Below are 13,293 nucleotides of genomic sequence, written 5' to 3'. Positions count from 1 at the left end.
ACATCAGATTATAGACAATAGACAATAGGTGCAGTAGGCCATTCGGCCCTTCGAGCCAGCACCGCCATTCAATGTGATCATGGCTGATCATTCTCAATCAGTACCCCGTTCCTGCTTTCTCCCCATACCCCCTGACTCCGCTATCCTTAAGAGCTCTATCTAGCTCTCTCTTGAATGTATTCAGAGAATTGGCCTCCACTGCCTTCTGAGGCAGAGAATTCCACAGATTCACAACTCTCTGACTAAAAAAGTTTTTCCTCATCTCTGTTCTAAATGGCCTACCCCTTATTCTTAAACTGTGGCCCCTGGTTCTGGACTCCCCCAACATTGGGAACATGTTTCCTGCCTCTAACATGTCCAACCCCTTAATAATCTTATACATTTCGATAAGATCCCCTCTCATCCTTCTAAATTCCAGTGTATACAAACCTAGTCGCTCCAGTCTTTCAACATATGACAGTCCCGCCATTCCGGGAATTAACCTAGTAAACCTACGCTGCACGCCCTCAATAGCAAGAATATCTTTCCTCAAATTTGGAGACCAAAACTGCACACAGTACTCCAGGTGCGGTCTCACTAGGGCCCTGTACAATTGCAGAAGGACCTCTTTGCTCCTATACTCAACTCCTCTTATTATGAAGGCCAACATTCCATTGGCTTTCTTCACTGCCTGCTGTACCTGCATGCTTCCTTTCAGTGACTGCTGCACTAAGACACCCAGATCACGTTGTACATCCCCTTTTCCTAACTTGACACTATTCAAATAATAATCTGCCTTCCTATTCTTACCACCAAAGTGGATAACCTCACACTTATCCACATTAAACTGCATCTGCCATGCATCCGCCCACTCACACAACCTGTCCAAGTCACCCTGCAACCTCATAGCATCTTCCTCACAGTTCACACTGCCACCTAGCTTTGTATCATCGGCAAATTTGCTAATGGTACTTTTAATCCCTTCATCCAAGTCATTGATGTATATTGTAAATAGCTGCGGTCCCAACACCGAGCCTTGCGGTACCCCACTAGTCACTGCCTGCCATTCTGAAAGGGACCCATTTATCCCCACTCTTTGCTTTCTGTCTGTCAACCAACTTTCTATCCATGTCAGTACCCTACCTCCAATACCATGCGCTCTAATTTTGCCCACCAATCTCCTATGTGGGACCTTGTCGAAGGCTTTCTGAAAATCGAGGTACACCACATCCACCGGCTCTCCCCTGTCAATTTTCCTAGTTACATCCTCAAAAAATTCCAGTAGATTAGTCAAGCACGATTTCCCCTTCGTAAATCCATGCTGACTCGGAACGATCCTGTTACTGCGATCCAAATGCTCCGCAATTTCGTCTTTTATAATTGACTCCAGCATCTTCCCCACCACTGATGTCAGACTAACTGGTCTATAATTTCCCGTTTTCTCTCTCCCTCCTTTCTTGAAAAGTGGGACAACATTAGCTACCCTCCAATCCACAGGAACTGACCCGGAATCTATAGAACATTGGAAAATAATCACTAATGCGTCAACAATTTCTAGAGCCATCTCCTTAAGCACCCTGGGATGCAGACCATCAGGCCCTGGGGATTTATCAGCCTTGAGTCCCATTAGTCTACCCAAAACCTTTTCCTGCCTAATGTGGATTCCCTCCTGTTCCTCTGTCACCCTAGGATCTCTGGCCACTAGAACATCTGGGAGATTGCTCCCTTTCCCATGCTATCATAGCTGCCTAACTTATGTTGAACTTCTGTGAGGGAAATATATGTTTTTATCACCCAAGATGTTTCCAATGTTCACCTATGCTCAGCCCCATGGCCCTTGACACAAGTAATTATGTGTACCACCCTGGTTCCCATGTAGACAGCCCAGCTGCACCACTTATCTTCAACATAAGATCCTACAAAATGCGGACTTGCATCTATCCTGTTTCAATGAATGGCCTGAAAGAATTGGGAAAAAAGCAGTTAGCTCAATAGGCAAGTGCCTCACAAAAATGTAATAGATCAAAATGGATACTGAATCAAAGGAAACAAATGCTCCTCGTTTCTCAGGACCAACCTCAGTCCAAGCAGGCATTGATAAAGACATTCCCCACAGTGCACAAGCAGACCCTTCAGCTAACTGTGGAAAAAGGTATTTAAGGGTCTGAATCCTGTTACAAAATCCACGGTCTAAAGGGCCACAGCACGCCATACTGCGTGCTCCTTAGACTTGGAAACCTACTTCAGGCACCTTCAGGTGCTGGAAAATGACCACAACATCTTCCAAATCAATAAAAGGAACACTGAATCTATGCCAATACCTTCCCAGGCCAACTTTCCACAACATTAATATCCAAATGGTAGACACAAAATGCTGGAGTAACTCAGCGAGCCAGGCAGCAACTCTGCAGAGAAGGAATGGGCGATGTTCCAAGCGTCACCCATTCCTTCTCTCCAGAGATGCTGCCTGTCCTTCTGAATTACTCCAGCTTTTTGTGTTGACCTTCAATTTAAACCAGCATCTGCAGTTCTTTCCATTACCATCCAAACTGCACTTAGTCAGTTCCATTTACATGTCTGAAACCAAGCTGCCAAATATGGCATGCATTTCCAGCTCTGTCAAGGAAGAAGAAAAAAGGCGGACGGAATAAAACAAAGGATGTTCTCAAAGTCCGCTTGGGAAAAGTGCACATTCCCTCAGAATGATGTGAATTGATAGCCATGACCAAAGAGGAGGAGAAGTATTTAGGATGACTCAAGATTCTTAGTGTTAGTGTTTCAGTAAACAGCCCAGCATAAACAGCAGGAGTGAACCAACTCAAACTACCCACCCATCTTCTCATTACGCACTTCCTGCCCAGTCTGTGGAAGACTGCAGTGCCTACACTGGTCTATTAGTCACCTCAGAACCCACAGAACCAGAGTGGATGCATGTTATAGTTAAGTTTAAAAATAACAAAGCAAGAATGATAATAGTAGATAGAAAAAGGTGGGGCAGTCATGAGATGTTACAGAAATGGTAAAATGTAACATGTAAATGGTAACATGTTTCATTTTTTTTCCCTCCATTGGAACCTAAGCAGATGTACAGCACTTTGGTCAACGTGGGTTGTTTTTCAATGTGCTATACAAATAAAATTGACTTGACTTGACATGTAATTGATAGTGGGGTCAAATACAACAGGGCAAATTTGCTAATAGTTTAGCTCACAAGTGGGAACAGCTAGCTTGCTTACTTTCTACTTATGATATAGGTGACCATTCAGACTATTAAGTCCATATTAGTTCTCAAATGATCAATCATATCAGTTCCATTCCTCATTTTCTTATTTCCCCTTGGCCCTGCAAGTTATTCTCCCACATGTGTCCATCAAATTGTCTTCTTTTGTCATTAAGAGATAATTTACCATAGCCCAAGAGCCTATCAATATATCTTTGGAACATGAAAGGAAACTGGAGCTCCCAGTAGAATCCGAGATGCAGAGATAATGTGCAAACCTCCAGCAGTTAGCAGCCAGATTCAGGAACCCCAGACCTCCAAGACAGTAGCTCTGACAACCGAGCCGCTATACCACCGTCACTGGAGGGAGGAATTAAATTAGTAGCTTTGGAAAAGAGTTTGGCTTTGATCAATAGTTGGAGAACCTCTGCACATCCCATGCAAGATATTGAGAAAGCACTACGAGAACTTAGCAGAAGTGAAGAGGTTCAGGCAATTCAAACGAAATTGATGTTATAGTTTTGAATGATGTCTCCGAGGAGCAACATCGTAAATGAAAACAAGATGACAGGATGATGCTGAAGGATGGATCCTGGGGATTACCAGAGGCAACAGAGTGGAAGTAAAAGTTATTGAAGGTGGTTCACTGGCTGCAATTAGGTAAGTTAAGAATGGAACTAGGCAAGCATTGTTTCATTCAGTTAACCTGCTGTGGGGCAGTAAATGAAGAGGACGAGGTGCGTAATCACACAGACAGGTCAAATGAGGGGGACGAGAGTTTACTTCAGTCACAGTGAAATTGCGTGCCATCTGTAATTGCAATAAGTTTGTACTTTTGAACTGCGGGAAATGTTAAAAGGATTTCAGGAGATGGTTTGCTGTAGGAGAATTAAGCCAAAGATTATTGTTTCACTTCATGTTATCGAATATGTGCACCTTTCTTTATTATTGAAATGGATAAGTGGTTATGTTATACTTATAGCAAGAGTTGCAACTAATCTCCAAAAGATTAGAACTTACAACAACAACATTTTTTTAATTTTTTTTATTTTTATTTATTTATTAGAGGTTAAATACATCAATGTACTTCACATATATCTTGTTACAATCATAGTACCCCATAATTTTATGGCTTTAAAAGAAAAATAGTAGAAAGAAAGAGAGATAGAGAGAGAAAAAAAACAACAAAAAAAAAAACTTTTATCACGCAAAAGGAATCCACCAACTCGATAGTTTTCCGTCCCCCCCCATACCAAGGCCCGAGGTACTCCTCCACCCTATCTTTGTAATAATTCTATAAATGCAGACCACGTCTGATAGAAGCGTTCTGATTTTCCTTCCAGGCGGAGTCTCATATCTTCCAGATGTAGTGTTTCAAACATAGTTGAAATCCACATATTTAATGTTGGTATAGGAGCATTTTTCCAGAATTTTAAGATTAATTTTTTTCCTATTATTAAACCGTAATCAAATAAATTCTTTTGATACGCATTTAATTCCGAACTACCTTCTGTCATTCCGAAAATAATCCATTCTGGCTTTGGTGTCATTTTTATTTTAAACACTTTTGTGAAAATTTCAAAAATTTCAGTCCAAAATTTTTGAATTTTTGTACAAAAGATGAATGAGTGCGCTATAGTAGCTTCTTGACAATGGCATTTATCACAAATTGGTGAAACGTTAGGGAAAAATTTATTTAATTTAGTTTTTGAGTAGTATAATCTATGTATGATTTTAAATTGTATTAAAGTATGTCTTACGTTAATTGAGCATTTGTGCACATTTAATAAGTATTGTTTCCACCTTTCAGTGGAAATTTTTATGCTTAGTTCATTTTCCCACTCACCTCTAATACCTTCCGTTGTTGGTATTACTGCATTTAGTATAATATTATATATATGTGAAATTAAATTTGGTGATTCCGCCTTTGTATTCATTACTTCATCTAGTAAGTCTGATGGGACGTTGTGAAATTCATGCGCATGTTTTTTCAAATAATCACATATTTGGAAATGTTTAAAATACTGATTGCTACCCAGATTGTATTTTAGTTGTAATTGTTTAAATGATAATAGTTTTCCCGTATCATACAAATCTCCCAAAGTTTTAATTCCTACTCTTTCCCAATGTATGAATGCTTTGTCTATAATCGAGGGTTTAAACAAAGGGTTTTTAGCAATAGGAGATAGGAGAGATAAGTTTCTTAATTTTAAATTGTGTTTTATTTGTTTCCAAATTCTGATTGTACTATGTATAATTGGGTTTTTGTTGTAGTTTGTGTTATTCACCGTCATTGGTGAAAGAAGGATTGCACCAATATTAAATGGGGAGCAATCCTCTTTTTCCATAATGATCCATTCCGGTTGATGAAGAGCGTTATCCAACAATTGAATCATGTTTCTAATATTTACCGACCAATAATAATACATAAAATTAGGGAGTGCTAATCCCCCTACTACTTTGGGTTTATTCAGGTGTGATCTTTGTATTCTATGGGTCTTATAATCCCAAATAAAATTTGTAATATCTGAGTCCAATTTTTTAAAAAACTTTTTGGGTAAATATAGTGGGATTGATTGGAACAAGTATAGAATTTGAGGTAAAAAAATCATTTTTATGGCATTTATTCGACCTATTAAAGACATCGGGAGGGTTTTCCAGAATTTAATTAAATTATGTAATTTCTTAAGTATAGGGTTATAGTTTGCTTTAAACATGTCTTGGTATCTTCTAGTAATTTCAATGCCCAAGTATTTAAATTTCCCCCCCGCTATTTTAAAAGGAAATTGTACGAGATGTATAGAATCTTTCGGTTTTATTGACATGATTTCACTTTTACTCCAGTTTATTCTGTAACCTGAAAATGAACCGAAATCCTCAATTAAATTTAAAATATTGGGTATAGTGATATGAGGCTTTGTGATGTACAAAAGTACATCATCAGCGTATAATGATATTTTATTGTCTGAATATTTTGTCTTATATCCGTGGATATTCGGATGAGTTCTAATACTTTCCGCTAATGGTTCAATTATGAGGGCAAATAACAATGGTGATAATGAACAACCTTGTCTATTACCCCTTGACAGTTGAAATTTCGTGGATAAAATATTATTAGTTAATATTCTTGCCGTTGGCTTATTATATATTAATTTAATCCATTGAATGAAATTCTCTCCCAGTTGAAATTTTTGCAATACCTTAACCATATACTTCCATTCAACCTGATCGAATGCTTTCTCTGCATCCAGCAAAATAATTGCGAGATTTGGATCATTAGTTTGGTGTGAGTGCATTATATTAAGCAATCGTCTCAAATTATTAAATGAATGTCTCTTAGGGATAAACCCCGTTTGATCTGGATGTATTAGTTTAGTGGCGTACTTATTTAATCGTCTTGCTAATATTTTTGCTAATATTTTTTGATCTGTATTTAACAACGCGATAGCTCTATAAGATCCAGGTTCTTCCTCATCTTTATCTTTCTTAAGTATTAATGTGATCGTAGATTCAGCTAATGTATCAGGTAATATTTGTTCTCTGAAAGCGTGTGTGTACATTTTCTGTAGACAAGGACTAAATATATCGTAAAAACTTTTATAGAATTCATTACTAAATCCATCGGGACCTGGTGTTTTTCCATTTTTTAATAAGAATATTGTTTCTTCTATTTCCTTATTTGAGATTTGTGCTCCCAATTCCTCTTGTTCCTGCAATTCTAATTTGGGAAGATTGCAATTATCCAGAAACTCATTGATTGCATTGGTGTCCGTTGTCGTTTTGGATGTATACAAATTCTCATAAAATTGCACAAATCTTTTATTAATTTCATTCGGTAATGTTAATACTTCCCCTTTGTCTGATTTAATCTTTGAAATCGAGTGTTCCTTTTCTCGTTTTTTTAATTGGCGTGCGAGAAGTTTGTGAGGCTTCTCCCCAAATTCAAACTGTTCCTGTCTTGTAATTTGGAGTAATCTTATAACTTTCTCTGATAGTAATTTATTTAATTTGAATTTTAGTATTAATATTTTATTGTGTTTATCCATCGACGGGTCTTTAGCATTATCTATATCCAATTGTCTAATTTGTTCCTGTAGCTGCCGTTGTTCACTCTTATTTTTTTTATTCTGAAAAGCTTGGTATGAGATTATAACACCTCTAATAAAAGCTTTGAAAGATTCCCATAATAATGTAGGTGGTGTATCTGGCGTATCATTTATTTCGAAAAAAAGATCCATTTGCTGTCTTAGATATATACTCCCTTGCGGGTCTTTTAAAATTTGGGGGTTATACCTCCAGAACGATGTATTCTTAGACATGCCTTCTATTTTAAAAAAAAACGTTAAGGGGGAATGATCTGAAATCGTATTTGTGTGGTAGTTTGGGTTAAGAGTATACGGAATTAATTTTGTGTCTACCAGGAAATAATCTATACGTGAATAAGTCTTGTGTACCGGACAACAACAACACTTAAAAGGCATTTGGATGGATACAGCGATTGGAAAGGTTTAGACGGATATGGGCCAAATGGGACTAGTTTAGATGGGCTATTTTGGTCGGCATGTACAAATTGGGCTGAGAGCCCGTTTCTGTGTTGTATGACTAACTTGGCCAATGAAACACGTTATATTCTGTCCTCAGCCATGAAATCAGTAAGTCGGTGAGAGTGCCTCCAACAGAATTTTATCTCAAAATGTTTATCCCACAATTTCTACGCAACAAGTACATAAACAAAAACTGATCAGATTTTTTGTCTCAAGCAGTGTAACAAGCTACTATAAGACAACATTGCACACGCTTCTTTTGTGTATTATTAATATCCAGAGATCTGGACCCAGGAATTGTATCAGGTTCCTCCCTTGCCCTGCCCCTTTCCTACCTTCACTGCAATCAGTCACAACCGGGAACTCTATACCATGTTTCCTTCAGATCTCCCCTCACGGTTCTCAAAATTTAACCTGCGCCAGTAGGTCTCAGACCAGACCTGACCTCCCTTGCAAGTTTAATAGTCTCTGTATTTCAGCTTATAGAAAACGTGGTCTTCCAAATTTCAAGTTACGTTCATAGATTCTCAAGATTAAAAGCAAATGTGTTAAATTTACACTTAGCTCAATCATTTGCACCGAAAAAAAATCACAGCATAGATTTCAAAGTGCTCCCCAAATCATAATAATTTAAAGCGAACACCTCTCATTACCTCGTGTGCTGATGGAAGTTCATCGCGGGCCCGGTGATATTCTACCACGCATTCCAGACAATAGCAAAGATCCTCATTGGCAGCCTTTAGCTCCTGTGACAAGAGCTCCTCAGAACTGTAACTGCGTAGAAACTCAATTGTTGACTGGCGTTGAGGTGTGCACCAACGACAAGTACTCATCCTGCAACTGGAAAGTAATGAACATAATTAAATCATAGAGCAGCGGGCAATGTGTGATAGGATTTACAGTAGACAGTGAAATAAAAAGATACACTAAAAGCTGTTGTAGGAATCTGGTCACAGTCGTTTTAAATAAGAAACAGCAACGAATTATGAAAATGCATGTGTCAGTTGCAGTGGAGATGAGCATCGCTTAATTAAGACAGTGCACTACATGTTTCAGTAACAGGTGTGCTTTTAATTATGTTTAACATATATAATATTTCCGGTAACAATTCCTGCATGATAAATTCTCAAGGGCCGTCTAGAAAATAAGCAGCATATATTTTAGAAATACTAGCAGACTATGGTTCATTCAATTAAGGTGCCTGGGGCAGAATCAAGATCAGCTAAAACAGTGAAGCCTAGGTCTTTAGTTTTATTGCAACTGGTTTCAAACAAACTGTACCTTTGTTTAAATTTTTGCACATTTACAACTAAAGTCACTAATTAAGTACTTTGTTAAAGGGTTTAACTATTTACTACAAAACAACTATTGAAAAGCAAATTACTACAGATACTTGACATCTATTCTGGGGCAAAGGCAAATCGACAAGAGGAATGGTTTACACTTGAACTCACCACCCTCTGCGGGGAAAAAATTGCCCCTTAGGTTCCTATTAAATCTTTCCCCTCCCTTAATCTTTCACCTCCCTCATGATCTTATACACCTCTAAGATCACCCCTCATAAAACCAGAAAATGCTAGAAATAGCTCCGCAGCTCAGACACCATCAGTGGGGAGTAAGAAATAAACATAATTTTTACACGTAAATAACCTTGCGTCAGACTTGACATAAATATTTCCGGTAACCTTGTTTCAGTTCGACATAAAACTGTACAGACCGTTTTATCTGAAATTATTCAATTCATTATTGAGCCCTGGCGGCTAAAAATGCACCTAGAGAAAAAATTAAGTACTAATTAAGTCCTGAAGCTTGGCCTGTGCTCCGTTGGTCTTCCACAATATACCAAAGAGAGAAAGGTCAGTGGGATGGAAAATTAAAGTATAAGAAAATAACTGCAGATGCTGGTACAAATCGAAGGTATTTATTCACAAAATGCTGGAGTAACTCAGCAGGTCAGGCAGCATCTCAGGAGAGAAGGAATGGGTGACGTTTCGGGTCAAGACCCTTCTTCAGACTGAAAAGGGGCTCGACCCGAAACATCACCCATTCCTTCTCTCCTGAGATGCTGCCTGACCTGCTGAGTTACTCCAGCATTTTGTGAATAAATACCCTGGAAAATTAAAGTGACAGGCAACTGGATGTTTCGGTAACTTGCAGATTGACTGCAAATGCTCTGCAAAGCAGTCACCCAGCCTGCTTATGGTTTCTCCAGCCTCCATATGATCATTGTGCACACCAAATCGGAAGTTCAGGTGAATCGCTAATCACCTGGATGGAACATCTGAATTCCTGTGTGGTAGAAGGGAAGATGTAAAAGAGCAATCATTGCAACTCCTATGGTTTCATGGAAAGGTGATGCGAGAAGACAAGGAGGGAGTTGCACAGGATTAATCGGTTCACAATTCTGAAAGAGAGCAAGGTTGTCTGTGGTGATGGCATCTGTTGAATTCATGGACGATGATCTGTTGAAAGTCAATGCTGGTGGAGTGAAAGGAGAGGACAGGTGGAACCCTATCTTCATCCAACCAGGGAGGAGAGGGGTTGAGGAATAACAGTGGGTGGAGGAGTAACGGTGCCGAAAACAGACGAGCTGTGTTCGAGAGGAATGCCATGGTTGAAGAAATATTTAAATTGTCAGAATAGGTAAAACAAGAGCCACAGAATCTGGGTAAATAAACATAGCACAAAAAGCAAGGAAATTTGTGTTTGGTAGATTATTTCTTTGTTGTAACAATGCTTCTTGGCAATAAATCTTATACCGTTGGAAAGCCTGTTTATTTCCCTTTTAAATGGTGCCACATTTGTAAGGAACATGCATTTGTGGGATGAGCAGCAGAGCTGAGTATATGGGTTGCGCCCATGAAAAATTTGCCAAATCTTCTCTGCCAATGCCAAACAGCTTATTCTGCTGTTGCTATTGACTCTTGTTTTGAGCTTCTGGTACCCCCAGGTGCTGACAATCTGATTGGCACCTGATTGGCAGCATCTGTGAGCATGGGCCCTGATACAGTGGTCAGTAGGTGTCTGCTCCAAGAATCGGCATGCCACGTTTGACTGATCTGGATAGGGCCCGTGCGATAGGGCAACTTCAAGCTGGTGTTCTGCAAAACCAAGTTGTGGCATTATTTGGAGTGAGCCCTAGTACCATCTCCAAAGTGAAGGCCAAGTTCCATATAACGTGGGATGTCAGAGACAGGCCGCGAAGTGGGCGTCCCAAGAAGACGACACCCGAAGAAGACCGTTTCCTCACCCTGTCAGCACTTAGGAACCGTAGGCCGTCTTCTACAGATTTGCAGTCAAGGTTTGCAGGACGATTATGGCCGACGGCTCTCTGCCCAGACAATTCGGAACAGACTGCACGCAGGCGATCTCCGGTCTCACAGGGCTGCCAGGAGGCCTGCCATGACTGCCCTTCACCGTCAGGCCTGTTTGCGCTGGTGTCGTCAACACGTGCACTGGAACCTGAACATGTGGAGGAACGTTATGTTCAGCGATGAGTCCAGATTCTGCCTACGGCAGTTGGATCATAGGGTCAAAGTGTGGAGAAGATGCGGAGAACGCTATGCTGATTGTTGCACCGATAGAGTAACATCTTTTGGTGGAGGCAGTGTGATGGTGTGGGGCGGCATCTCCCTCACTGGAAAAACAAGGCTTGTCATCATTGGAGGCAATCTCAATGCAGAGAGATATCGAGATGAGATTCTGCAACCAGTGGCAAACCCATATCTCCAGTCTGGGACCGAACTCTATCCTCCAAGATGACAATGCTCGCCCCCACAGAGCAGGGTTTCTCAGAGACTACCTCCAGAATTTGGGAGTGGAGAGGATGGAATGGCCTGCCAGCAGTCCTGACCTCAACCCCATTATACACTTGTGGGATCAGCTTGGGCGTGCTGTTCGTGCCAGAGTGACCAACACAACCACGTTGGCTGACTTGCGACAAATGCTGGTTGAAGAATGGGATGCCATCCCACAACAGCGTGTGACCAGGCTGGTGACCAGCATGAGGAGGAGGTGCCAGGCTGTTGTGGCTGTGTATGGTTCTTCCACACGCTATTGAGGCTCCTGTTTATTAAATGAATAAATTGTTAAATTGCCAATATGTCTTGTTTCTTCAGACTTCAATCATCCAATCCACCAAACAACACCGAACAAGAGTCAATGGCAGCATAAGCTGTTTGGCATTGGCAGAGAAGATTTGGCAGATTTTTCATGGGCGCAACCCACATACTCAGCTCTGCTGCTCATCCCACAAATGCATGTTCCTTACAAATGTGGCACCATTTAAAAGGGAAATAAACAGGCTTTCCAACGGTATAAGATTTATTGCCAAGAAGCATTGGTACAACAAAGAAATAATCTACCAAACACAAATTTCCTTACTTTTTGTGCTATGTTTATATCCTTCCCTAGGATCAGAAACCCAATTTAAATTCACCTTTTGCATTCCAATCCCTTTACAATGAATCATTTGTTTGCTTAGCTGTGCTTCAAACCAGCACGTAACGTTGCTGTATTTCATGAATCAGCACACAAAAATCCATCTGTACATAAACAGTTGTTCACCAATTTTTAAAAATAGATTTATTTCTTCCTAACAATGTGTTAAGTTCACCCTTTTCCATTTAAAAAATAATTAAATTGCGGTGAATTCCTTTTGGCTTGAACAAATGTTTCAAAAGCTACATGGATAGGTATTCAATTACAGGTACAAGTTGAGGATCAAAATAAACTTTATCCATCATAAGTTTGTTTAAATCCTTTTCTTTAAAATGGTTAGATTTCTGAATAACCTGCTAATAATCTGATGGTATCTTTTTTTGCCCATATTAAGTACTCAAACATCATACTTCAATAATCAATTTGAAAGTAGAAAACTTAAAAAATGGTTCCACTACAAAAATATTTTTAAGACAGCGAGCAACACAATTTAGAGGCCTCTTAAAAATAAAACAGAAGTTCGAAAATGTATTAAGCATTACACCATAATCACACCTGAATGTGTAACAAAGTTATTAATGAAGAATATTACTTCCTGAAGTTTGCTACTTCAGATTTCTGATAAAGTACTGAACTGGGCAAAAGAAACAAAATTGAAGAGAGATACAAGTGGAAAATATGATTTCTTGAATATAACTGACTTCTTCCACTGCTACCCAATAAGAATGACTTGCATCAAACATACTAATGTAGTGCCTGGCGGAGGCCAGAGAAAAGGCAAGACGCCAGGCAGTGTTTAGTTAGATTCTTTATTAGGCTGTGAGCTGGTGCCCACAGCGTAGTTCTCCAAGGGATGATCCACGCCTCCCCTTGGTCTGGCTTTTAACCCCTTTCACCTGTCCGTCACGTAACGAGGGAGCTGACCCGAGGAGTGGCCTGATCCGCCACACTAATGTATTTAAAGCGTCTATCTCAAAATGACTAAAACACGGAAGAATCCCCACAGATTTTTCATCAGTTCTTCTGGAAGATGACAAAACAATGTCTCAAGTTGATTATTTCTGGTGAAACTAAACTCCTTGATTGTCGAGCAGAACTGATGTTTAGTTA

At 39.7% G+C, this 13,293-nt stretch overlaps 1 protein-coding gene across 1 annotated transcript in view; it reads right to left on the bottom strand.

Annotated features, from left to right (window-relative positions):
- setx (senataxin) overlaps window positions 1–13,293 on the bottom strand; it is an 89,364-nt gene that overhangs the window by 54,875 nt on the left and 21,196 nt on the right. The window contains exon 2 of the mRNA XM_078425907.1: window positions 8,397–8,583. Within this exon, the coding sequence (XP_078282033.1) occupies window positions 8,397–8,576 (180 nt within the window). The 5' untranslated portion in view covers window positions 8,577–8,583. The remainder of the gene's footprint in view (window positions 1–8,396; window positions 8,584–13,293) is intronic.

This window comes from Rhinoraja longicauda, chromosome 31 (genome assembly GCF_053455715.1).
Source record: "Rhinoraja longicauda isolate Sanriku21f chromosome 31, sRhiLon1.1, whole genome shotgun sequence".
Classification (NCBI taxonomy): domain Eukaryota; kingdom Metazoa; phylum Chordata; class Chondrichthyes; order Rajiformes; family Arhynchobatidae; genus Rhinoraja; species Rhinoraja longicauda.
This window is presented reverse-complemented; position numbering and strand designations above follow the sequence as displayed.